The sequence below is a fragment of the Ornithorhynchus anatinus genome, chromosome 5 (assembly GCF_004115215.2).
Source record: "Ornithorhynchus anatinus isolate Pmale09 chromosome 5, mOrnAna1.pri.v4, whole genome shotgun sequence".
In the NCBI taxonomy this organism is placed as follows: domain Eukaryota; kingdom Metazoa; phylum Chordata; class Mammalia; order Monotremata; family Ornithorhynchidae; genus Ornithorhynchus; species Ornithorhynchus anatinus.
This window is the reverse complement of record NC_041732.1, coordinates 41,474,128-41,499,424: the sequence shown is the minus strand read 5'-3', so window position 1 is coordinate 41,499,424 and position 25,297 is coordinate 41,474,128. Positions and strand designations below refer to the sequence as shown.

Sequence of the window (25,297 nt, the reverse complement as noted above, 5' to 3'; positions counted from 1 at the left end):
TGGGGGTGGGGGAGAACTAGGAAGTTGCCTCTAGGGCTGCTGGAAGAAGGAGCACCATGGGGAATCCTCATTTGAATTTGGGAATGACAGGGCCCTCTGAGTTCAACGCCTCTGGCCAATACAAGATTTGTAGTCCATGGGTTTTCCTGAGTTCATAATTTGAGAGCAGAGATGGGTGGGAGGGACACTTGTGGGAGGAAAATCAGGCATCAGGGATTTGGTGAAGTTTTTTGAACCTGCCTGGATCTCTTTCAAATTTCTCACTCCCAGGAAAGGAGTAGCAGGGGGGTGGGGAAGAGGTGGGGATTCCACATTTGTTGTTGAATACTGCTCGCCTATGGTTAAAAAAAACACCCTTCCATGACCCCATGGCTCCCTCCAGTTATCACCCCATCTCCCTCCTACCATTTCTCTCCAAACTCCTTGAGCAAGTTGTCTATACCCGCTGTCTCAAATTCCTCTCCTCCGGTTATTTCCTGGACCCCCTCCAATCTGACTTCCAGCCCCTTCAATCCACAGAAACCGCCCTCTCCATGGTCACTAATGATCTCCTTTTTGCCAAATCCAATGGCCTCTACTCCATCCTAATCTCCTCAACATCTTAGCTGCCTTCGACACTGTGGACCACCCCCTTCTCCTGGAAATGTTATCCAACCTTGGCTTGGAATGTAAATGTACAGTACAGTGCTTTGTTCATATTAGGCACTCAAGAAATATTATTAATGAAAATGATGGTGATAAAGAAAAATAGTCTCCTGGAAAATAACTATTAATGCAGTTACATTTCTGCTATGCTCTGGTCTCGGGGGCAAAGCTTAACTGAGGCAGAAAATTACAATCAATCAATCAATTATATTTATTGAGCACTTACTGTGTGCAGAGCTCACAGACATGTAACAGACATATTCCCTGCCCAAAATGAGTTTACAGTCTAGAGCATCTTATAATATCTACAAAATCTTATTTCAATCAGGTACCTTTTAAAAAGATCCAGTACATTGATTTGGGTGAGTTAGAAAGCACTCTGAAAGTTCCCTCCTAAACCAGGTCTCCACTGGCAAAACATAATAGAAAATGGAGTGGATTGTCCAGATAATTCAGCCATTTAATTTGGTTTCAACTGACCCACTCTGCTTTGTTTTAGCGTTTTGATTTTTGTTTAGTTTTGGTTTTCTGTTTGAAGAGATCTGGCTTTGGTTTTCAAGGCAAGCCGAGAGATCTGGTGCTTTCCTTTTGTCTCTTGGTTATTGCCATGCTCAGCCAAAGCAGCATTCATAGAGGTAGGTATTCATTGGGTCTTTTTCATAAGGCTCTGCTTGGGTTCCAGGGCAGGGTAGAACAGTTCTTTAATTAGATCCTACTCCTGGAGACCTCACACACACTCTCTCAAAAGTCAAAGGGCTTTACCATCCACTAACAACATGTGGTTAAGCAGCTAGGCACTTGCATATATTTCTGTAATACAACCTAGCAGGTTCACACCTAACCCAAGTGAAGCTCATTATTTATAGAGCAGCCTCTGGATCTGACTTCAAAACCTTCCTTCCTGCCACCACCCCTTGCCAGCAGCTCTGGCAGCAACCAGTGCTACAGAAAATGGCTAAGTTCCAGCCACTGACACAGAGACATCCCACTGACACAGTGACGGAGAATGTTCAAACTTAGCTGGAATGTCTGATTGCTGATTTCATTTCCTACATTTGTAAAGTGCTTCCAATCCATCAATCCAATCAATTGCATTTACTGAGCACTTTCTGTGTGCACAGCAGTGTACTATTTGGGAGAGTACATTTTAACAAAGTTCATTTATTCAATCAATTCAATCATATTTATTGAGTGCATGCTGTGTGCCAAGCACTGTAATAAGTGCTTGGGAGAGTACAATATAACAATAAACAGACACATTCCCAACCAGCTTACAGACTAGAGGGTGAAACAGACATTAACATAAATAAATAAGATATGGAAATAGGCACAAGTGCTGTGGGGCTGAGGAGGGGTGAATAGAGGTGCAAATCCAAGTGCAAGGGTGACACGGAAGAGAGTGGGTAAAGAGGAAATGAGGGTTTAGTTGGAGAAGGTCTCTTGGAGATTTGCTTTTAATAAGGCTTCCATTATGCAAAGTACTTTACCAAGCAGTGGGGGAAGGGTCAAGTCTATGGAAACTGAATCAGTGCCTGGAGTACAGGAAGCTCGTAATCTAATAAAAGGAGAAGCAGGATACTGACAAATTGGGAGAGGAATAGACAAATTCAGTGAAAGAAGCAACATTACAGTAGCATCAAGAGCAAATTACCCTTGGGAAGCGAGAGGCTGCACGTTCCCCTGCTCCAGTCCAGGGTCATTGATGGTCCAAATGGTCACAGACCTTTCCCAGTCCACAAACATTCTAGATTCACAATACAGGGTTGAGACATGAAGAGGAAAAGAGCTTTCAGGCAAATGTTTTCACTGTTGCAAAATTATGACCCACAGATATAAACCCTGTCCATTGCTCAGACATTCTGTCCGTCCTTGTATATATATATATATATGACAGAATATATGTCATTCAATTAATAATCTCTATCAGGTGTCCCCCTTAGCTGCAAATAACTCCAAGGTAGGGAGTTTGGGTTCTCAATCTTCTGAACTAGAAAACACCCCCATTGCATCTATTATAGTAATATTAATAATAATAATAATGATGATGATGGTATTTATTAAGTGCTTCCTTTGTGCCAAGCACTGTACTAAGCACTGGGGTAGCTACAAGGTAACCAGGTTGTCCCATGTGGGGCTCACAGTCTTAATTCCCATTTTATAGATGAGGTAACTGAGGCACAGAGAAGTTAAGTGGCTTGCCCGAGGTCACTAAGCAGACAAGTAGAAGAACTGGGCTTAGAACCCTTTACCTTCTGACTCCCAGGCCCATGCTCTATCCACTACACCATGCTACTATGCATACAGTTGTGATTCAATTTATTCAGACTGTGAATCCTATGCAGGTCAGGGACTGTGTCCAACCCAATAATCTTGTATCTATCTCTGAGCTTAGAACAGTGTTTGGCACATAGTAAGAACTTAACAAATACTATTAAAATAAGAAAATGTGGCCTTTGAATTCACAGGCTAGCTTGACCAAAATTAGTTTGTGAGGATGAAGGATTAGAAGAAAAAAAGATTCCCCTTTATATAAATTGCAATAATAGTATTTTTAAAGTGATTTCTATGTACAGAGAGCACTGGGCTTAGACTGTAGAAAATATACAAAGATAGTAGCTAGCCATGGTTCCTGGATCTCCAGAGGCTCATAATGTAAAAATAAGGTAGAGAGGGTTTGGTGGCAGACAATAGGGAAGATGAAGTCATATAAAAATACAAAGCAGCATAATCACACAGAAACCAAAAAGTCTAGTGGTAAAGGGGACCTATTAGGACTTCAGGGAGCTGTCATTGAGGTTCAAAGAGCTCTATATGAAGTTACAGTGTCCACATGTGAGTCCACCAATGGGAGTGTGGTAGCGGAGGAACTGTGGCAAGCTAGCTAACCTACTTCTGCCACAATTCTTTAACACCTGCTCACTGGTTCTGCTTTGTTCACCATGGTGACCAGTGGCTACTGGTGGTGACTGCAGATTCTCCATCAGTCAGTGGTATCATTGAGCACTTACTGTGTGCAAAGAACTGTACTAAGGGCTTGGGAGAGTACAATTCAATAGAGTTAATAGAAATGATCTGGGCCCACAAAGCTCTTCCAATCAAAAGGGGGAGACAAAATCAGTTACGGAGAGGGGACATGGAAGGGTATAAGAATATGTACATAAGGGGTGTGGAGCTAGGGATGACGTGAGTATCAAGTACATAACGGGTACACACCCCAGAGCATAAGCATCACAGAGGGGAAGGTGAACTGGATGAGGAAATAAGGGGTTAGTCAAGGAAGGACTCTTGGAGGAGATATGATTTTTGTAGGGCTTTGAAATTGGATATGGAAGGGGAAGGAGTCCCAGGACAAAGGGAGGACATACGCAAAGGGTCAGTGGTGAGATAGATGAGATCGAGGTTCAGCGAATAGGCTGGTGTCAGAGGAGCAAAGTGTGTGGGCTGAGTGGTAGTATTTACTGCATGAATCCAGTCCTTCTGAGCAGAAATCCTACTAGACTGAAAAATTAGAGCCTTTTATGGGATGGTTCAAGGGACATTTGGCTAGGATAAATAGGTGAATTTATTGAGCGGCCCTTGTGTGCAGAGCACTGTATTAAGTGCTCAGAAGAGAAGATATTCTTGCCCTCGAGGAGCTTTTGACCTAGTAACGTTGGTATTTGTTAAGCGCTTACTATGTGCAGAGCACTGTTCTAAGCACTGGGGTAGATACAGGGTAATCACATCGCCCCACGTGAGGCTCACAGTCTTCATCCCCATTTTACAGATGAGGGAATTGAGGCACAGAGAAGTTAAGTGACTTGCCCACAAACAGCTGACAAGTGGCATTTCTGGGATTCGAACCCATAACCTCTGACTCCTAAGCCACTGAGTCATGCTGCTTCTTAGGTAAGACAGACATTAAAGTACATTAATAATGTTGGTATTTGTTAAGCGCTTACTATGTGCAGAGCACTGTTCTAAGCGCTGGGGTAGACACAGGGGAATGAGGTTGTCCCACGTGGGGCTCACAGTCTTAATCCCCATTTTACAGATGAGGTAACTGAGGCGCAGACAAGTTAAGTGACTTGCCCACAGTCACACAGCTGACAAGTGGCAGAGCCAGAATTCGAACCCATGACCTCTGACTCCAAAGCCCGGCCTCTTTCCACTGAGCCACACTGGGCCAAGCCAAAGAAAAACATGAGATGTTAAGAGTGGAGTGGCCATTTCACTACTTTTCAGATCTCAGAGTGGGCTGTTGAGGCTATGGACTCTACACATTGGCTAACATGGTCCCCACTTCACACCCTTCACGCTTTTCTGGAAATTAGATTGGGCCTTGTCAGGGTAGCTTTTGGGACCCAAATTTATGGCTCATGCATGCGGGAGATAGGAGTAGAGAGTATTGTTTTCTCTATACCTGGGAAGGCCTAAAGCTTTCAAAAGGGAGAATTGAACTCAAGATCACATGAAATGCTGGGTAATGCCAGGCGAACAGCATCCTCAACAGATGTATTTATTGGATTCAGTATGGTACTTGTTAAGCACTTACTATGTCCTAAGCACTGGGGTAGATACAAGTTCATCAGGTTGGGCACAGTCCCAGTCCCAGTCCCACATGAGGCTCACAGTCTAAATTGGAGGGAGTAGGATTTGATCCCTAATTTATAGATGAGGAAGCTGAGGCACAGAGAAGTTAAGTGACTTTCTTAAGGTCACACAGCAGACACTAGGCAGAGAAGGGATTAGAATCCAGGTGCTCTGAACTCCCATGCCCGTGCACTAGGCCATGCTGCCTAGTCATATCGTATGATTTGTCTGTGGCTCTATGCTAGCGTAGTCCAGAGCAATGCAAACAGGATCATATCCCTTCCTTGTAGGAGTTGATAGTCTAAAGGAGACTTCATTTGCTCTCTTAAAACACAATGATTGATTTATAAAACTGCATTACTACTCCTCCTTCTGAGTACCCCTCCCCGCAAATCCTAATGCCCAAAGAAATATCACATCTTTACAAGGCTCGGTGGTTGTTTTCTGAAGTTTCAGCTTCCCTGTAGCATGCCAGCTCCTCCCTTTTGTGCCTTCAGTCACTCTCCACATCAGCGATTCTGGATGTGCAGCCAACTTGTCTGTGACTCACTTATTTTCCACCTCCATGCTCGTTTTCTATTTCTACCTTTCGTTTCTTAAAAAAAAAAAAAAAAAAAAAAGTCTCATTCTCTAACTTTTTGGCTTTGGGCCTGCCTAAGCGACAGAACCAGGTTGCTCGCATCGACCTTGCTGCTATTTTATTTACAATAGAAAAGTGAAACTGCCGGCTTCCTTGACTCTGGAGCAAAACTGGTGAATGAGACCCAATTTCCCCTTTTGTAAGCTAGAAGCCCAGACGTAGCCAGCCCGTTTCCATTTCAGAGGTTACTCGCCTTCTCCCCCCTCTCTCCCTTCCTGACATGAAATCATTAGGACTGGAATGTGGAAGCGTGGGGCCCATTGGATACAAATGCCGAATTGAGCAATCTCCTGGGAACGGGGAAATGGTAAGGTAGGAGAGCACGCCAGTGGGAGCCAGAATAGAGGCTACCCAAACCACACGACTTGTTTGCTCCACCTGGAAACCGGGAAAGAGATGACAGCTTTCTGAGCGCCAAGTGGCTGGGGCTGTGGTCCGGGGGTCGTGGGAGATGAGAAGGCAGATGCCACGGGGATCCAACCGCCGCTCTTGCCACCAGCTTGGTACGGGTGTGTCCTCTCGTCGGGGGTGGGGCTGCAAGTCATTTGGGTGTGGGGCCGGGACCGAGGCTCTTCGGCTGTTGGGGCTGGAACGTGCAGCCGGTCTTGCAAAGTCCTTTCGGCTGCCGCTGGCCGCGTTGGCCACCTCTGGACGAGCTGGGGACGTCCCCCTCTCCACGGCCCCAGGCTCTGGGCTCCCAGCGCCCAGGTGAGCTGAGGGGGCTGCAGCCCCGTGCAGCACGCTTAGCGCAGTCCAGGAGCAGGCTGGCCCTCTCACCCCGTCCGGGACAGGGGACAGCCACCGCCGCTGGACCCCTCAACCTCCCCGGGGATGGGGGGTTGCGGGAGGCCGGCCGCTCCGGATTTGGGGGTGGGAGATGGGGGATGGGAAGCAGCGTGGGAAAGAGCCCGGGCGGGAGGAGTCGGAGGACGTGGGTTCGAATCCCGACCCCGCCGCTGGGCCGCTGGGCCGCTGGGTGATCTTGGGCGGGACGTTTCACGGGCTTGGGAGTCGGAGGTGGTGAGTTCGAATCCCGACTCCGCCGGGTGATCTTGGGCGGGATGTTTCACGGGCTTGGGAGTCGGAGGTCGTGGGTTCTAATCCCGGCTCCGCCGCCGATCCGCTGTGTCACATTGGGCAAGTCACTTGACTGGAGGCACAGGTCGTGGGTTCGAATGGCGACCCGGCCGCTGGTCCGCCGGGTGATCTTGGGCGAGACGTTTCACGGGCTTGGGAGTCAGAGGTCGTGGGTTCTAATCCCGGCTCTGCCACTTGTCAGCTGTGTGACCTTGGGCAAGTCACTTCAGTTCTCTGGGCCTCAGTGACCTCATCTGTAAAATGAGGATGGAGACTGCGAGCCCCACGAGGGACAACCTGATTACCCTGAATCTACCCCAGCGCTTAGAACAGTGCTCTGCACATAGTAAACGCTTAACAAATATTAACATTATTATTATTATTATTCTCTGTGCCTCAGTTCCCTCATCTGTGAAGACTGTGAGCCCCACGGGGGGGACAACTTGATTACCTTCTCTGCCACTTGCCAGCTCTGTGACTGTGGGCAAGTCACTTAACTTCTCTGTGCCTCGGTTACCTCATCTGTAAAAGGAGGATGAAGACTGTGAGCCCCATGCGGGACATCCTGATCACCTTCTTTCCTCCCCAGCGCTTAGAACAGTGCTCTGCACACAGTAAGCGCTTAACAAATACCAACATTATTATTATTATTACCTTGCCTCTCCCGCAGCGCTGAGGACAGCGCTGGGCATATAGTAAAAGCTGGACAAATGCCATCAGTATTTATTATGCCCTGCACACAGTAAGGGCTCAGTAAATACGATTGACTGAATGATCCTAATGTGGGGAGAGGGATGGGGCCGGAGCAGACCCGGCTGGTCCTTACCGATTTGGGGGCACAGAGCCCGGGCCCTGGGCACGGGCAGGAGGCCTGAGCCCGCTCTGCGGCGACACCTTTCCCCCCACCCGACGGCCGGGCATCGCTGCCCTGCCCATGGGAACCAGCTTGGCTTCGTGGCTGGAGCTCGAGTCTGGGAGTCAGAAAGTCATGGGTTCCCATCCCGGCTCCCCCACAGGTCTGCCGGGTGGTATTTGTTAAGCACTCACTATGTGCAAAGCACTGTTCTAAGCGCCGGGGGGATACAGGGTCATCAGGATGTCCCACGTGGGGCTCACAGTTTAAATCCCCATTTTAATAATAATAATGATGGCATTTAAGCGCTTACTATGTGCAGAGAAACACTGTTCTAAGCGCCGAGGGGATGCAAGGTCATCAGGATGTCCCACATGGGGCTCATAGTTTGAATCCCCATTTTAATAATAATAATGATGGCATTTGTTAAGCGCTTACTATGTGCAAAGAAACACTTTTCTGAGAGCCGGGAGGTACAAGGTCATCAGGGTGGCTGACCCACGTGGGACTCACAGTTTTAATCCCCATTTTAATAATAATAATGATGGCATTTGTTAAGCGCTTACTATGTGCTAAGAAACACTGTTCTAAGCACTGGAGAGGATACAAGGTCATCAGGATGTCCCACGTGGGGCTCACAGTTTTAATCCCCATTTTAATAATAATAATGATGGCATTTGTTAAGTGCTTCCTATGTGCAAAGAAACACTGTGCTAAACGCTATAGAGGAAACAAGGTGATCAGGTTGTCCCACGTGGGGCTTACAGTCTTAATCCCCATTTTACAGATGAGGTAACTGAGGCCCAGAGAAGTGAAGTGACTTGCCCAAAGTCACACAGCTGGCAAGCGGCAGAGCCGGGATGAGAACCTGTGACCTCTGACTCCCAAGCCTGGGCTCTTTCCACTGAGCCATGCTGCTTTTGCTGGGTGTCCTTGAGCAAGTCACCTGCTGGGTGACCTTGAGAAAATCACTTTACTTCTCTGAACCTCGGTTCCCTCATTTGTACAGCGAGGATTAAGAGTGTGAGCCCTATATAGGACAGGGTCTTGTGTCCAACCTAAATTGTAACAGCGCTTAGAACAGTGCCAGAACTTAGAACAGTGCCCCATTTAGACTGTGAACCCATTATTGGGCAGGGATTGTCTCTATCTGTTGCCGAATTGAACATTCCAAGCGCTTAGTACACTGCTGTACACATAGTAAGCACTCAATAAATACTATTGAATGAATGAATGCTTGGCACATAGTAAGCGCTTAACAAATACCATCATTATTATTATCTACCCCAGCACTTAGAGCAATACTTGGAGTATAGTTAGCGCCTAACAAGTACCATTATTATTATTATTAATAAGGGCACACGTGGGGGAGGGGAGAGGGCTGAACGTGCTGTGCCCACCCAAACATCTGTGACACCATTCATTCATTCAATCGTATTTATTGAGCACTTACTATGTGCACAGCACTGTATTAAAGCGCTTGAAATGTACAATTCGGCAACAGATAGAGACAATCCCTGCCCAGCAACGGGCTCACAGTCTAAAGGGGGGAGACAGACAACAATAGAAAACAAGACACCAAATCCAGGAGGGCACACACGGGCTCTCCCTTTCTCTCCCTCTCTCTCACCCCCTCCCACTTTCTCTCCCTCTTTTTCTCACCCTCTCACCCTCTTCCCACCCCCCCGCATCCGCCACTCCCCTAATCAGAGTCGCTCCGGCATGGAAGAAAGGCCATGGAAAGAGCCAAAGCTTTCCTCTGCCAGAATGAGTCATGTTGCCTGTAAATTGAGGATTGCCTGTAGATTGAGGATCACCCTCGACTCACAGCTGATTTTGCAATGTGGAAGTGGTGCAGGGGTAAAAACCTCTGATCGGGGTTTGTTTTCCCTCCCGCAGACTCCTGCCCATGCCTCCCTACCTGGCTGCCCAGCACCCCTCCACTCTGGTTGCACGGTTGCGTTTGCCCAGTTGCTGGGGGTGGTACTATCAATCAATCAGTGCTTTTTATCGAGCACTTACTTTGTGTAAAGCACTGTGCTAATTGTTTGGGAGAGTATGATACATTTGGCTGTGTATAATAATAATGATAATAATAATAATTATGATACTTGTTAAGCACTTACTATATGCCAAGCACTGTTCTTTTAAGCACGACGGTAGATACAGTGTAATAAGGTTGTCCCATGAGGGGCTCACAGTCATAATCCCCATTTTAAAGATGAGGTAACTGAGGCCCAGAGAAGTGAAGGACTTTCCCAAGATCACACAGCAGACAAGTGACAGAGCTAGAATTAGAACCCATGACCTTCTGACTCCCAGGCCAGTGCTCTATACAGCCTTATGGTATAGTCCAGAGGACTGTAAACAAAATAAGCCATCGCCTCAGGGTATTGGAACTGGAGTGGGGAGAGACAGGAGGCTGGGAGGTCAGTCAATCATATTTGTTGAGCACTTACTGCATGCAGAGCACTGTGCTGAGCGCTTGGGTGAGTACAGTATAAACAATATAACAGTCACATTCCCTACCCACAGTGAGGTTACAGTCTACAGTGGGAGAGAAAGACATTAATATAAATAAATTATAAATATGTACATAAGTGCTGTGGAACCAGGAGGGAGGAATGAATAAAGGGAGCAGGTCAGGGTGACACAGAGGTGGTGAGAGAAGAGGAAAAAAAAGTCTTAGTCAGGGAAGGCCTCTTGGAGGAAATGTGCCTTCAACAAGGCTTTGAAGGAGTGGGAGGGTAATTTTCTGTGGGATATGAAAAGGTTGGGCGTTCCAGGCCAGAGGCAGTATGTGGGTGAGAGGTTGGCTGCGAGATAGACAAAACTGAGGTACAGTGAGAAGGTTAGCATTAAAGGAGTGAAGTGTGCAGGCTGGGTTGTAGTTAGGAGAGTAGTGAGGTGAGGTAGGATAGGGCAAGGTGATTGAGTGCTTTAAATCCAATGGCAAGAAGTTTCTGTTTGATGTGGAGGTGGTTGGGCAACCATTGGAGTTCCTTGAGTGGGGAAACATGTCCCAAACGTTTCTGTAGAAAAATTATCCAGGCAGCAGAGTGAAAAATATGGGCTGGAGTGGAAAGAGACAGGATAAAAGAAACAATTATAGTATTTGTTAAATGCTTGCTATGAGCCAGGCACTGTTCTAAGTGCTGGAGTGAATACAAGCAAAGCGGATTGGACACAGTTGCTGTCCCACATGGGGCTCAGAGTCTCAACCCCATTTTAAAGATGAGGTAACTGAGGCACAGAGAAGTGAAGTGATTTCCCTAAGAGCACACAGCAGACATGTGGCGGAGCTGGGATTAGAACCCATGTCCTTCTGACTCCCAGGCCTGTGCTGTATCCACTACACCATCTGCTGCCCCTCAGAGGGGTGGCCCTGGCGGGAGAATGAAGCCCCCAGCAGGTTCTGGGAGTGCCTTCCTTAGGACTCACTTCCTCGGGAACTTCCTTGGGACAGGAGGCTGGGAAGTCAGCAAGGGGCTGATAATCAAGACAGGATAGGATAAGCGATTGAATTAACATTCGTAGCAGTTTGGATGGAGAGGTAAATTTGGATTTTAGTGATGTTGTGAAGGTCAAACAGACGGGATTTAGTGATGGACTGAATATGTGGGTTGATTGAGAAAGAGGAGTCAAGGATAATGCCAAGTTTACAGGCTTGTGAGATTGGACAGATGGTATTGCTGTTTACAATAATGGGAAAGTATGGGGGAGGACAGGGTTTGGCTGGGAAGATAAATTCTGTAGACTGTAAGCCCTCTGTGGGCAGGGAACATGACTACTAACTCTGTTATATTGTACTCTCCCAATCAGTACAGTGCACAGTTAGTTCTCAATAAATATGATTCATTGGATGTCTGCATGGGACCATACATGGATGATGGCTGCGCAGTTTCTTTCTAAAATGGCCACCCCACTGATCCCTCAGTGATGCCCACTTGGCAGAAGTGATCCATTAGCCACTGGGCAGAAATGATCCATTAGATGGGGATTGAATCGGAGTTTTGGAGCCAAGCTGGCCTGGGCATGCAGTCAAGGGGCTGCTGTGGAGAAGTGGTGTTCTGCAAAGTGTTATGTAGAGTACCATTATGTAGCATGACATGATAGCATCGTATGGCACAAGGTGAAGAGCAGTCATGTGTTTAAAGATGGTCTTTGGGGAGCAAGGCCCTGCCAGTCAGGGAGAAGGGAATTGAGGAGATAAAAATCCACCCTTAAGTGGCAGCTAACCTGGAACCTCTCATTGTGGAAAGTAGGGAGCCCAAGGGTTCAGGGTGCTGATGTGATTGGCTGGTATGATTGATGGCATGACTTAATGGAAAGAGCACAGGCCTGAGACAGAGGACCTGCCCAGCCCCACCACCTGCCTTCTCTGTGTCCTTGGGCAAATCACTTAATCGCTCTGTGCCTGAGTTTCCCCATCTGAAAAATGAGAATTAAGTACCTGCTCTCACTTCTCCTTGGACTGAGAGCTCCATGTAGGGCAAGGACTGTGTCTGACCAGATTATTTTCTATCTACCGTAGTGTTTAGAGCAGTACTTGGCATGGAATCATTTCTTAACAAATATTACTATTATGATAATTATTATCATTTTTGTTACTGCTAACCATCAATCAATCATCTTTTTTTAGTCCTTTCTATGTGCAGAGCACCAAACTTGGGAGAGGACATTATAAGAGTTGGTAGACATGTTCCCTGCCCATGATGAGGTTACAGTCTGCATACCAAATATCCCTTCATGTGTCTTTTGCTTCTGGGTACTTTCCCAGACACTTAATAAAGTGCTTTGCACTCACTAGACAGTCAATAAATACCATTGATTATTAAATCAAAGAAAAGAAAATGGAGTTGGTGAATAGGGCAATATGTATTAACTTATAGGTACAGTGTTAATGGGGCTTCTGTAGGTATAGGTATTAAGTGTGAGCCCCATATGGGAGAGGGACTGTGTCCAACCTGATTAACTTGTATCTACCCAGTGCTTAGACAATGCTTGGCACATAGTAAGTGCTTAACAAGTACCATAACCATAATTATTATTATCGTCATAGGGAAGATTAAGTGGGAGAAGCAGGAAAGGGAGACAAAGACAGCAAGAGACAGAGAGAAAAATTCACACCTCCACACACAGTCCTCACACTGTGCATGCCCCCTGACAACAGACACACACACACACACACACACACACGTGGTATTGGTGTACCCCACTTAGGACAGCTGCCCCCTGTCCCACATGGGGAGAGAATCGCAGCAGAGGATTGTCCCTCCTCAGCCTTTGCCTATAAACTGACTCCAGCTCCCAGATGGAAGGATAGCGGCAGCCACTGGTGCCAGGGGTAGTTCTGCAAGTCTCCCAAGCATAACGTACCAGAATCCCAGGTCATTCTGAGAAGCGGTAGCAGCCCCGCGGCCAGTTTTGTGGAGTAGCCAGTTGACCTGATGAAATTGGCTGGAACTCAAACCATTCCAGCAGAGGATTGGGACAAAAGGGAAGTCAAGGAGAAGGGACGTGGCTTAGTGGAAAGAGCATGGGCCTGGGGGTCAGAAGGACCTGGATTCTAATCCCGGCTCGGCCACCTCTCTGCTGTGTGACCTTGGGCAGGCCACTTCACTTCTATGTGCCTCAGTTACCTCATCTGTAAAGTGGGGATTAAGACTATGAGCCTCATGTGGGATAAAGACTGTGTCCAACCAGATTAGCTTGGATCTACTGCAATGCTTAGTACAGTGCCTGGCAGATATTAAGCGCCTAACAAATACCATCCCTCAGACAGTAAATTCTACCCTCTAGACTGTAAGCTCATTGTGGGCAGGGAATATGTCTATTTATTGCTATATTGTTCTCTCCCAAGCACTTAGCATAGTGCTCTGTGCACAGTAAGCACTCAACAAATACGATGGAATGAATGAATGAAAGGAGAAAAGGTTAAAATGGGAGACAGAAAGAAAATCACTCATGCTTCATTACTCCAATTGGAAGTTTTACTTGGTTGGTCAATCTAGCCAAAGAAGATTCTTCATGTGAGGAGACTGCATCATAGTAGGATACCCAAGCTCACTGTGGGCAGGGAATGTGTCTGTTTATTGTCGTATTATATTCTCCTAAGTGCTTGGTATGGCGTTCTGCATACAGTAAGCACTCAATAAGTTTGATTGAAAGAAAGTACCGGCTGAATGGTGAATTGAAACTGGGTAACTGAAAACCAGGAGGGTAGAGAAAAAAGCCTCAGGCAGTGCTGCACCTTAGTTGAAAATGAGAATCAAGTCTATCAATCAATCAAAAGTATGTATTGAGCAACTACTGCATGCAGAGCATTGAACTAAGCACTTGGGAAGTAAAAGGCCTGCCTGTCCTCATGGGGCTTATCATCTTTTGGGAAAGACAGAAACAATAAATTACTGAAAGGAGAAAAACAAGAAAGGAAAAATTGGTAATTTAAATTGGAATGTACAAAAGTGCCATTGGTGGTATTTACTGACAGGGTGAATGAGAGGGTTGGAAGGTAGTGAGAAGAGCTGAAAATGACACCAGGATTGTGGATTTGTGAGAACAAGGAATCCAGCTTCAGGAGAGGCAGGGCAGAAGGCAACCTTGGCTGCATTTCTCTGTCTCTGTCTCGCCCTCTCATTCTCTTTTACTCATTCTCTCTCCGTCTTCCCTGTTCTTAGTTGTTTTTAGAGAGTCTCAGATGGGCCACCAGGCATGTGTTTGAAATGCCCATTTTACGTTAAAGAAGTCTTGCTTTGACTAGTTTAAATCTCTTCATTCATGGCATTAGCGTATGGTTATCTACATAAACCTTAATAAAGAGCACATATAGTACAAACAGAAATTTAGTTTCCCTAGCAGGTATGTAAGTGGAATGTTTGTTTTAGAAAGGGGAGAGGGGGAGCAAAGGCCAGTTTGTTTCCCTATCAGTATTAGTTCTGGTTCCGCTTCTTTTCAGTGATTTAAGTCTGGGGAAAGCCCCTTTTACGGTCATCATTTTCCTCATTTCTTACTTCTTTCCCCAAATTTTGCCTGCTGGCATTGGAAGATGAGTAGGGATAAGGTACTCCAAATTATTTGGTGTTTTATCTCCTTTAAAGATTATTTTGGTGGCTTTTCCAGAACTTGCTTCCAGATGCAGTGACATTTCTGAGTATTAACATTTTTCATCTTCCTGAATTTATCATCATTTTCTTCTAAGGAATAGAGCCCTAGTTATTTACATCTTACCCATTGGTCTTACAACATTCCAATTACCTCTCCTCCTTAAATCCTCCAGATGTATCTTGCCAAAATGTCATGCAACTTCTCAAGACAGATGTTCTTTTTAAATACTGTCCTTTAATAGTATAATTACACAGAACACCTGTTCTATTAGCTTTTCTGTACATTCTCCTAAGTTTTCTACCTATTCATGCTAGCTTTCAAAATGATAGTCCTAGGAAGAAAGGCATTTTATTAAATAACTAGGCTTTTTAATGCTTTCATTGGGTGGGCATTTACACAGTTTTCTAGGTATTCACCGAGTTATTTTGCATGTCAAAATTTGGGCTTACTAATTTATCTTGGATCTATTTTTCTGGAGAAACAGGAAGCTATTTTTTTCCCAATTGGTAGCTCTTATATCTCACCGTTATGCCATCACCCTGATCTTTTTTCTCTATGACTTATTAAATCTGGTTTCAAATCTATTATTAAATAATTTTTGTGATATTCAGAGACTCTGTGGATCCCCCCTCCAACAAACCACATCTTATTAAGTAGAACAGTTTTCTTTTTTAGCAAATACTAAGCCATTCTGCTTTTGTTTGCCTTTATTTACTTTTGTATTGTTCTATTTGCCGAGAAGTCCTGCCCAGTGGCTTACTTTGGAAGAAAAGCATGTCTCACTGTAAGGATACCAGGAAAGAGGACGATACAGACCAGGTGTTCCTTCTTAAACTGGGTTGTCCACTTGGTTTACTGAAAGTTGTCTAAATTCAATTCTGAGAGACTTCATGGGGCAAAGGTGGGTTTATGTTTTATGAATCTATACTATGGCTTTTGCCTCACACAACCCTATGAGCATGTTCCAACTGTCCTTTAAAAGAAAAAACTATTATTCTTAGTATGTTGCTTGCTGCCCAAGTCTTTACTGCTCACTGAAGAAAGTTATAGGAGACAAGAAAGGGTAGCCCAGTAGGGAGGGAGTTGAAAGTGGGCAGATGACTAGATAGGGACTAGTATTACAAAATGTGGGAGCAGGAGTTTGGTAATAAGTGGTATTTGTTAAGCCCTTACTCTGTGCTAAACATTATACTAAGCACTGGAGTAGATAAAAGTTAATCATTTCAGACCATAGACTTGTCTTACATGGGGTTCATGGTCTAAGGGGAAGGGAGAACAGGTATTTACTCCACATTTTATAAATGAGGAAAGTGAAGCACAGAGAATTTAAATGACTTGCCCATGGTCTCACAGCAGGTAAGTGGCGATACTGGGAATAGAACCCAACCTGGATTACTGCATTAGCCTCCTTGCTGACCTCTCAACCTCCTTCTCTCCCCACTCTAGTCCATACTTCACTCTGCTGCCCAGATGGTTTTTCTAAAAAAACGTTTAGGACATGTCTCCCCTCTCCTCAAAAAACTCCAGAGGATGCCCATCTACTTCCTTACGAAACAAAAACTCCTCTCCATTGCTTTAAAGCACTCAATCACCTTGCCCCCTCCTATCTCACCTTGCTACTCTCCTACAACCCAGCCCGTACACTTCACTCCTTCATTCATTCAATTGTATTTATTGAGCGCTTATTGTGTGCAGAGCACTGTACTGAGCATCTGGAAAGTACAATTCGGCAACAGAGACAACCCTTACTCAACCCGGGGCTCACAATCTAGAAAGGGGAGAGAGACAAAACAAGTAGACAGGCAACAAAACAAGTAGACAGGCAACAAAATAAGTAGACAGGCAATCTTCTAATGTTAACCTTCTCACTGTGCCTCGATCTCGTCTATCTTGTGGCCGACCCCTCGCCCACAGCCTTTCTCTGGCCTGGAACACCCTCCCTCTACCAATCCAACAGACAATTACTTTCCCCCACTTTGAATTGAATGAACCCAGGTCCCTCGATCCCCAGCTCTATGCCCTTTCCACTAGGCTATGCTGTTTCTCAATATAAGAATAAAGCATTTGAAAATGGAATTGAAGGGAGGAAGAATAGATCTGAGGGATGGAGAATATTGACATTCAAGAGGGAATTTGCACTTAATATAGGGAAAAGGGGAAAGCAGAGGCAGGTCATGGATAGAGAGAAGATAACTAAAGTAACAGATTTGGAACTAGTTGGGAATCTGTGGATTTGTCGAAGGATGTTGGGTGAAGACTTGAGTTGTCTCTGCCTCAGTTACCCCATTTGTAAAATGAATTTAATAATCCTATCATCTTTCTTCTGTAAAATTCTTGGACAAAAGGTACCTTATAAATCCATGTATCTATTACATGGTACTGGTATACAATGAGATTCTGCAGTGCTGAGTTTCTACCTTTACTCTATTAGGTACATTTAGTTCTGCCAGAGTGCAAGGGCAGAATTGGGGGAATATTTTCCCAGCAATGTGATCCTGTTTAGATACAACATGATGAGATGTCAGAATGATTTTTTTTTTGTTAAGATTGTTAGCTGTGTCCATCAGATACCCTCTGGACATATTTATAAATATGCAAATAGTAACAGAAAGGTTATTATGGCCCAGAGAGTTAAAACAAGGCATACTCCCTTTGCACAAAACAGTCACCCTCCCAACATCTTCCAAATGTTTCAATACTTTCTGGGAACATTTGTTTATATACTTATTTTCCAGAGGCTTAGGCTATAACTGTTATTTTCTTAGGATGGTATGCTTTTTTCCAGTTTGGTTTCTTACCAGATTTCATAATCTTCAAATTATTTCTCACTCCTAATAAATCAATATCCTTCCCCCTTTCACATACCCTCCTCTGGTTTTAAGAGGTGGAACTGAATGTCTTTCTGATGATCTGACCTAGGTTGCAGAAGCGGCATCTGAAATAACTGTCTCTTTTAGTAATCTGGGATGCAGTGAGATACTTCTGCATTATAAATTTGCAATGGCTCTTTCGTTGGTACTTAGCTATCAATCAATGGTATTTGTGTGTTTATGCCCCTCTAATACCTATTCTCTGTACCTCAGTCATTGATCTCCCTGCCAACCCCTTGCTCATGTCCTCCCCTGGTCTGGAACTCACTCCCCATCATATCTGACAAACCACCACTCTCCCCATCTTCAGAGCCCTATTAAAATCAAACTTTTGAGAGGACTTCCTGACTAAACCCTAATTACCCCAATTATTCTCCTCCCTTCTGTGCCTTGTGTGTCTCCTATACACTTGGGTCTGTGCCCCGTAAGCACTTTGATTCTCTTCCCTGCCCATCCCCAAAGTACTTGTGTACAAATCCTTATACCCTGCCCTTCCCCTATCTGTCATTTATTTTAATGTCTGTCTCCCCCTGTAGTCTGTAAGCTCCCTGCTTTTAAAAACTTCATTTAAATGCTTACTGTATATCAAACACTGTTCTAAGTATTGGGGTAGATATAAATGAATTAGATTGGACACAGTCCCTGTCCCAGATAGGGCTCACAGTCTACCCTTGAGGGTAGAAATTGTGTACCAACACTATTGTATTGTACTCTTCCAAGTGTTTAACACTGTGCCCTGCACACAGTGATTCAGAGTACTGTATTAAACTCTAGGCAGAGTACTACACAATACAGCAGCATGGTCTAATGAGAAGTAGCATGGTCTAGTGGATAGAACATGAGCATGGGAGTCAGAAGGAGCTGTTCTAATCCCTGCTCTGCCATTTGTCTGTTGTGTGATCTTGCGCAAGTCTCTTCGCTTCTCTGTGCCTCAATTACCTCTTCTGTAAAATGGGGATTAAGACTATAAACCCTATGTGGGACAGGGACTATGTCCAATCCAATTTGCTTGTATTCACCCCAGTGCTTAGTACTGGGCCTGGCACAAAGTAAGCACTTAACAAATATCACAGTTATTATCATTGTTATCATTATTAGAAGAAAAAGACACAATCCTTGCCCTCAAAGAACTTACAAACTATATCAGCCTTAATGACCGGAATGTATTTCTTAGATGTACAAAACATTCTTTAAATAATGAACGTGAAATGCTTACTTTAATTATCAGGATACTAAAACATACTGTTGTATATGAAGATGGAATACAGAGGCCTCAATGCTAATTTATGAATATAATACATGAGAAACCTCCTGTTTCACATGGTTAATGTTGCTGGGTCCTGATAAATGTCTTTGGAGTTTTGCCTTATTACTTCCTTTGCATTCAGAGGTGGACAAACTCATTGCAGTGCCCCATGGTAGGACTTTTTTTATGGTGTTTGTTAAGTGCTTAAAATGTGTCCTGTACTTAGCACACATAGAAGTTAATCTGATTGGAAAAAAATGCATGACCCACAAGGGCCTCACATTCTTATTCCTATTTTATAGATGAGATATTTGAGGCACAAAGAAGTTAAGTGATTTGCCCAGGGTCATCTAGCAGACATGTGACAGAGTCGGCATTAGAACCCGGGTCCTTCTGACTTCCAGGCCCGTATTCCCCAAAGAGCTAGACCACCATCAGTCGAAGCAGATGAGAGAGGAGGATGTTTCTGAATCTTTCCCTGTTCCTCTGTGCTTCAGTTTCCTCATCTGTAAAATGAGGAGTCAACATCTGTTCTCCTTCCTGTTTAGATTGGGAGTCCCATGTGGGAGAGGGATGGTATCTGATCTGATTACCTCATCTCTACTCCAGTGCTTAGTACAGTGTTTGGCACCCAGTAAGCACTTAACAAATATTATTATTATTATTACTATCACCGCAGCAGAGTCATTCTGGGGGGCCCTGAAAAAATAGCTCTAGTCCTGGATGCTCATCAGGGGCCCCTTTTCAGAGAGGTCCACTTTGCTGGTTTTAGTGCCCAATGCAAGTGTAGATCTTTTGAGGGTAGGACTGTGGAGAACAGTTCATTTAATGGGCCCAAGTCTCCCTCTGCTAGAGACTTCAATTATCATAGTTTTTGCTGAACACCTACAGGATTGATTGATTGAAAGCAGAGATCTGTACTAAGCAACTGAGATGTATTTAGTCCCTGCACTCAGAGCATAAAAGAAAGCTGTATTTTAGTGATGACTGGAATAATTACTGGGTATATATAATTTATTATACAGATAATAGCACCAATATCTTCTTTGGAACCCAACTCTCATCATCTGAGTGGAAAGGAAATTAGTAAACTTTTCATATCCCTGTGAGAAGTTGGCGTGGACCACAAATATTGGGTTGTGGCATATTTAGTCTTAAACTTGTTCCACCTTTAAAGATTGAAATGAATCAACCATGAAAGTGACTTCTTGGTTTAAGCACAGCAGGGAAGTTCCTTATCAAAATTGGAGTATTTCTAGAGAGCATTGCTCTTTTATTCTATCTTACTTTATTTTCTTGCCTACTCTTTCTTTCGGGAATTTGTGTGGGTTTAGCTGAGTTAATAATATGTTTTCCTGGGTGAGAGTAAAGTCACCCACTGTTGTTTTTTGTAGTTGTTATTTTGGGATTGACTCTTGTGGAGCTAAATTCTACATTATTTGGAGGGAAATTACGTGGGTTTGAGGTGATACTTTCTCTAATCTAAGAACTCCTGCCTTATGTTTGTTTTTCCTTTTATCCTTTCACTAAAACAGGAGCATTATATTTCTTCTTAGGTCTTTTTTTCTTAAAAACATTTCTGGTGACCTGTTTTTAATTGTATGCTTCGTTTTTGGTTGTTGTTACTTGCAGGAAGGTGCACTACATACCGACTATATAGATGGTGCGTAGTTCCAGAAATAGTCTGCTGAATGAACTGTGGTATGATTAGCCTGCATTCCTGCCCTGTGTGTGTGTCTTGGGCGTGGATACTTCGGCGCTACACACGTACCAGCTTCGAAAGAGACTGCCCTTGGGAGTCCATTTTCAAAGACTTTTGGCCACAGGTGTAAAGCCCTGAGAACTGCAGCCATGCTGAGGCAGATACTGTCAGAGATGTACATCGATCCTGATCTACTGGCAGAGCTCAGTGAAGAGCAGAAACATATCCTGTTCTTCAAGATGAGGGAGGAGCAGGTCCGACGATGGAAAGAAAGAGAAGCAGCTGTGGAAAAAAAGGAGACTTGCCCAGGGAAATTGAGACCAAGGAAAGGTAAACTCTCATGTCACTCCTATTCAGTGCAGTTTCTTCTATATACCTCTCAAACATATGTTGAAATGTCAGAATGCCAGATGCTATTTCCAGTCTGAGGGAAAGTCTAAAATATGACTTGGATTTTAATGATAGGATTTTAATAGAGACATTTATCAGTCTATCTTTTTTCAAAGAAAAATTCAGGTATAGAAAAGTATCTATTACGTATATTTGAGAAGCTTTGAGCAGCTCCTCTAAACTGTAAACTCTCTGTGGGAGGGGAATGTGTCTGTTATATTGTTATATTGTATTGTCTCAAATGCTTAGTACAGAGCTCTGCAAACAGTAGGTGCTCAATAAATAAAATTGATTGACTGATAAGGCTACATTAGCCAAGATCTTTGAAATGAAAGCCTCTTTTTATGGCTTGTTATAGCCTCTCAATTTGCCAATAGGAACAGAGTTGGTAACGTCAGTAGCAGCAAAGTCAGAGCTAATTTTCTCTTCCTCTCTTCAGCTGAAAATTGTATAATGTACTTGACTATTCTGTTTCCACATGGCACAAACAAGGAAGTGCTAGTGTTCTATAATAATAATTTAACAAACTTATTGCATGAAACCTCTCTTCAAACAACTATTACATCCAGTTTACATCTGGGCAACTGAAATGGCAGAGGTTAAGCAATTGGCTTAATTAGCACTTACTATATGCAGAGCACTATACTAAGCAAGTGAGAGAGTACAACAGAATCAGTTTAAGATTTTAAGAATGGGGATATAATAATTTCTCATTTTTAAGAGTTTCTGCCCCCTTTCCCTCATTCCCTAGAGTAGATTTTCCTCATCCCTTGCTTGCCCCATTCTTGCCCCTCCTCTCCCCCCGCCCAAAAAGAAAATCCTGTTGGAGAACCAGGAAGGCAATATGCATAGCATGAGATATGACTGGGGGCCTGAAATGCATGTATAAATTCAAAATGTGGGCGTGTTCCTTAGTAATTAGGTATCACAATTTACTGCCAGTTATAGAGAGCACTTAGCCCAAAAGTAAAACAAGCAATTGCTCACAAGCAGTTTCTCACGGTGTCATTAGAAGTTGTTCTGTGAAATGAACATTGAGAACTCTCACTTCAAAACAGTAAAGATATCTCTGACATGGCTGAGCTTCCAGATGACCTGGAAGTACTGAAGTTCATGTGGATTCAGCAGAACCATGGATTCATCATTCATCCACAGATCCTCCTTTTGTTGCACTCAGTAGGTGAAGTCTCAGACTTCAAAGTAAATTCATTCGTGTATTCCCATTCGTGGTCAGAGAACTTGTTTTTTAAATCCTGCGAACCTCACATTTGAGGTTCCAAGAAACTAGGTTTGTGCTCCTTTAAGATGGTTGTCTAATGAGCATTTTCCCCTGGAAATGTTTTATAGTAATTTATTCACTAATTCCCCAGAGATGGGGGAAAAAAGGATCTGATTTGATTCACAGGACAGAGGCCTAGAGATCTTAATAAATCAGTTGTACTTATTGAGCACTTACTGTGTGCAGAGCACTTGTAGTAAGTACAATATAATAGAGTTGTTAGACATGATTCCTGCCCACAAGGAGTTTACAATCTAGAGGGGGAGACAGATATTAAAATAAATTATGGATATGTACCTAAGTGCTGTGGGGCTGAGGGTAGGGTGACTATCAAGTGCTCGAAGAATACAAATCCAAGTGCAAGTATGATGCAGACAGGAGAGGGAGTAGTGGAAATGAGGGCTTAGTCGGGGAACGCTTCTTGGAAGAGATGCAATATAATTTTTTTATGGTATTTAGTTGCTTACTATGGGTAAGGCACTGCACTAAGGGCTGGGAAAGATACAAGCTAATTAGGTTGGACACAGTCCATGTCCCACATGGGGCTCACACCCTTAATCCATTTTACAGATAAGGTAACTGAGGCAAGGAAAAGTTAAGTGACTTACCAAGGTCACACAAAAGACAAGTGGCGGAGCAGGGATTAGAGCTCAGGACCTTCTGAATTCCAGGCCTGTGCTTTTAATAAGGCTTTGAAGATTGGGAAAGAGTCAAATATGAAGGGGGAGGGAGTTCCAAGCCAAAGGTAGGACGTGAGTGAGGAGTCAGCAGCAAGGAAGATGTCATCGAGGTACAGGTTAGTGTTAGACGAGCAAAGTGAGCATGCTGGGTTGTTGTAGTAAACCAGCAAGGTAAGACGGGGGCAAGGTTATTGAGTGCTTAAAGGCAGTGGTCAGCAACAAGGCTGATGCAGTAATCTGGATGGGATAGGATAAATGCTTGGATCAGGATACTAGCAGTTTGGATGGAGAGGAAAGGGTGGATTTTAGTGATGTCGTGAAGGTTGAATCGACAGGATTTGGTGACAGATTGAATGAAAGGGATGAGTCAAGGATAGTGCCACTGTTATGGGCTTGTGATGGTGCTGTCTTCCAGTGATGGCGGAGGTCAGGGTTTGGGTGGGAAGATAATGAGTTCTGTTTGGACATGTTAAGTTTGAGGTGTTGGCAGGACCTCCAAATAGAAATGTTCTGAAGACAGGTGGAAATATGAGACTTCAGAGAAGGAGAGAGGTCAGGGCTGGAGAAATAGATTTGGGAATCATCCCTATAGAAGTAGAAGTTGAAGCCATGGGAGTAAATGAGTTTTCCAAGGAAATGGGTGTAGATGGAGGATTGAAGGGGACCCAGAACAGAGCCCTGAATGAACCCTACTGTCAGAGGGTGGGAGGCAGAGGAGGAGCCTGAAAAAGAGAATGAGAAATCGTGGTTAGAGAGATAGGAGGAGAACCAGGGAAGGACAATGTCAGTGAAGCTAAGGATGACCTTCTAGATAACGTTTCCAGAAGAAGGAGGTATTAGACAGTGTTAAAGGCAGCCAGCAGTTGAAGAGGAATAGAATGAAGTAGAAGCTGTTGGATTTGGCAAGGAGGACATCACTGATGACCTTTGAGAGAGCAGTTTTCTTGGAGTGGAAGGAGTGGAAGCCATATTGGAAAGGGTTGAGAAGAGGAATTGGAGGCAGCACTTATAGACAACTTGCACAGTGAGATTGGAGAGGAATAGGAGGGAGATAGGGTGATAACTGGAAGGAATTGTGAGGTTACGGGAGGGGATTTTAGGATAGGAGAGACATGAGCATTTTTGAAAGCAGAGGGGAGAAAGCCACTGGAGAGTGAACATTTGAAGATAGCAGTCAGGGAGGGAAGAAGGGAGGTAGCAAGCATTTTGATAAGGGGCAGAGGGCTGGAGTTGGAAGCACAAGTGGAAGGGGTGGATTTTGAGAGAAGGCAGGACATCTCTTGAGATATTGCTGGGAAAGATGGGAGAGTCAAAGAAGGGGCACGGGGAGAGAGGGCCTGGAGAGGAGCAGGGGAGATCACATGTCATGGTTTCAATTTTATCAATGAAAAGTGTGGGGCAAGAGGTGTGGTTAGGAGCCTCAAACCCCTTGAGGAGGGAGTTAACTGTCTGAAACAACTGGCTAGAGAAATGGGCAAAGGAATCGATAAGGATGCAGAAATAATGTTCCTGGGCAAATTTAGAGCAGGTAAGTATGAATTTGAGATGGGTGAGGTCGGCCTGATATCTGGATTTCTGTCAGCAGTACCCTGCTGCTCTTGCACAGGGGCAAAGGAAACAGACTGTGATACTAATTCAGGGCTGTGGTTAGTGGTACAAGATCAGTGAAGGGAGAGGGGAGCAGGGGAGCAAGTGAGTTGAGTAGAAAGGTGGTTTTGAGGTCATCGATTTTTGCATCAAGAACAGTAGTTTGGGTGTGGAGGCTGTGTTAAGTAACATGACAAGTGTTATATCTCAAAGAACAGTGCATGACACATAGTAAGCGCTTAACAAATGCCATCATCATCATCATCTTGATTCAACAATGGTCATCTTCATTCCTCCTTACCCACATATTTGGCAAAGTGTTTCATATATAAACATTATACTACATGAGTTACATGAGGTCAAAAATAGGCAAGACATTGCTGGGCCTAGAAGGAACAGAGTGTGAACATCACTAACTGTTGCTTGGTGGAAACCAGCTAAGTTTGACCTATTTATTTCCTCATTATTTCTGAAAAAATCCATCTCCCAAAGCAGAATCTATGACGAAATTATTGCTGGATCCCAGACCTGGCTAAGCAAAAAGCTTGCAATGGAAGGAATCACCATTCCTTATTCAAATATGGGCCCCTGACCCTCTAACATTCAGACCACACACTTGGATGATTCTGTAAGCTGCAAAGTAAAGAAA

General features: G+C 44.2%; 1 protein-coding gene across 4 annotated transcripts in view; it reads left to right on the top strand.

Moving 5' to 3' along the window:
• Positions 1–6,023: 6,023 nt before the first annotated feature.
• Positions 6,024–25,297, top strand: part of SH2D4A (SH2 domain containing 4A) — a 72,418-nt gene continuing 53,144 nt past the window's right edge. The window contains exons 1-3 of one of the 4 annotated variants that reach the window (XM_029066727.2): positions 6,185–6,360; positions 15,637–15,795; positions 20,643–21,042. In XM_029066727.2, the coding sequence (XP_028922560.1) occupies positions 20,862–21,042 (181 nt within the window). In that variant the 5' untranslated portion in view covers positions 6,185–6,360; positions 15,637–15,795; positions 20,643–20,861. Of the gene's footprint in view, positions 6,165–6,184; positions 6,361–6,456; positions 6,566–15,636; positions 15,796–20,642; positions 21,043–25,297 lie in introns of those variants that run through there. The other 3 variants (XM_029066726.2, XM_007664491.3, XM_007664495.4) reach the window with 3 other exon arrangements.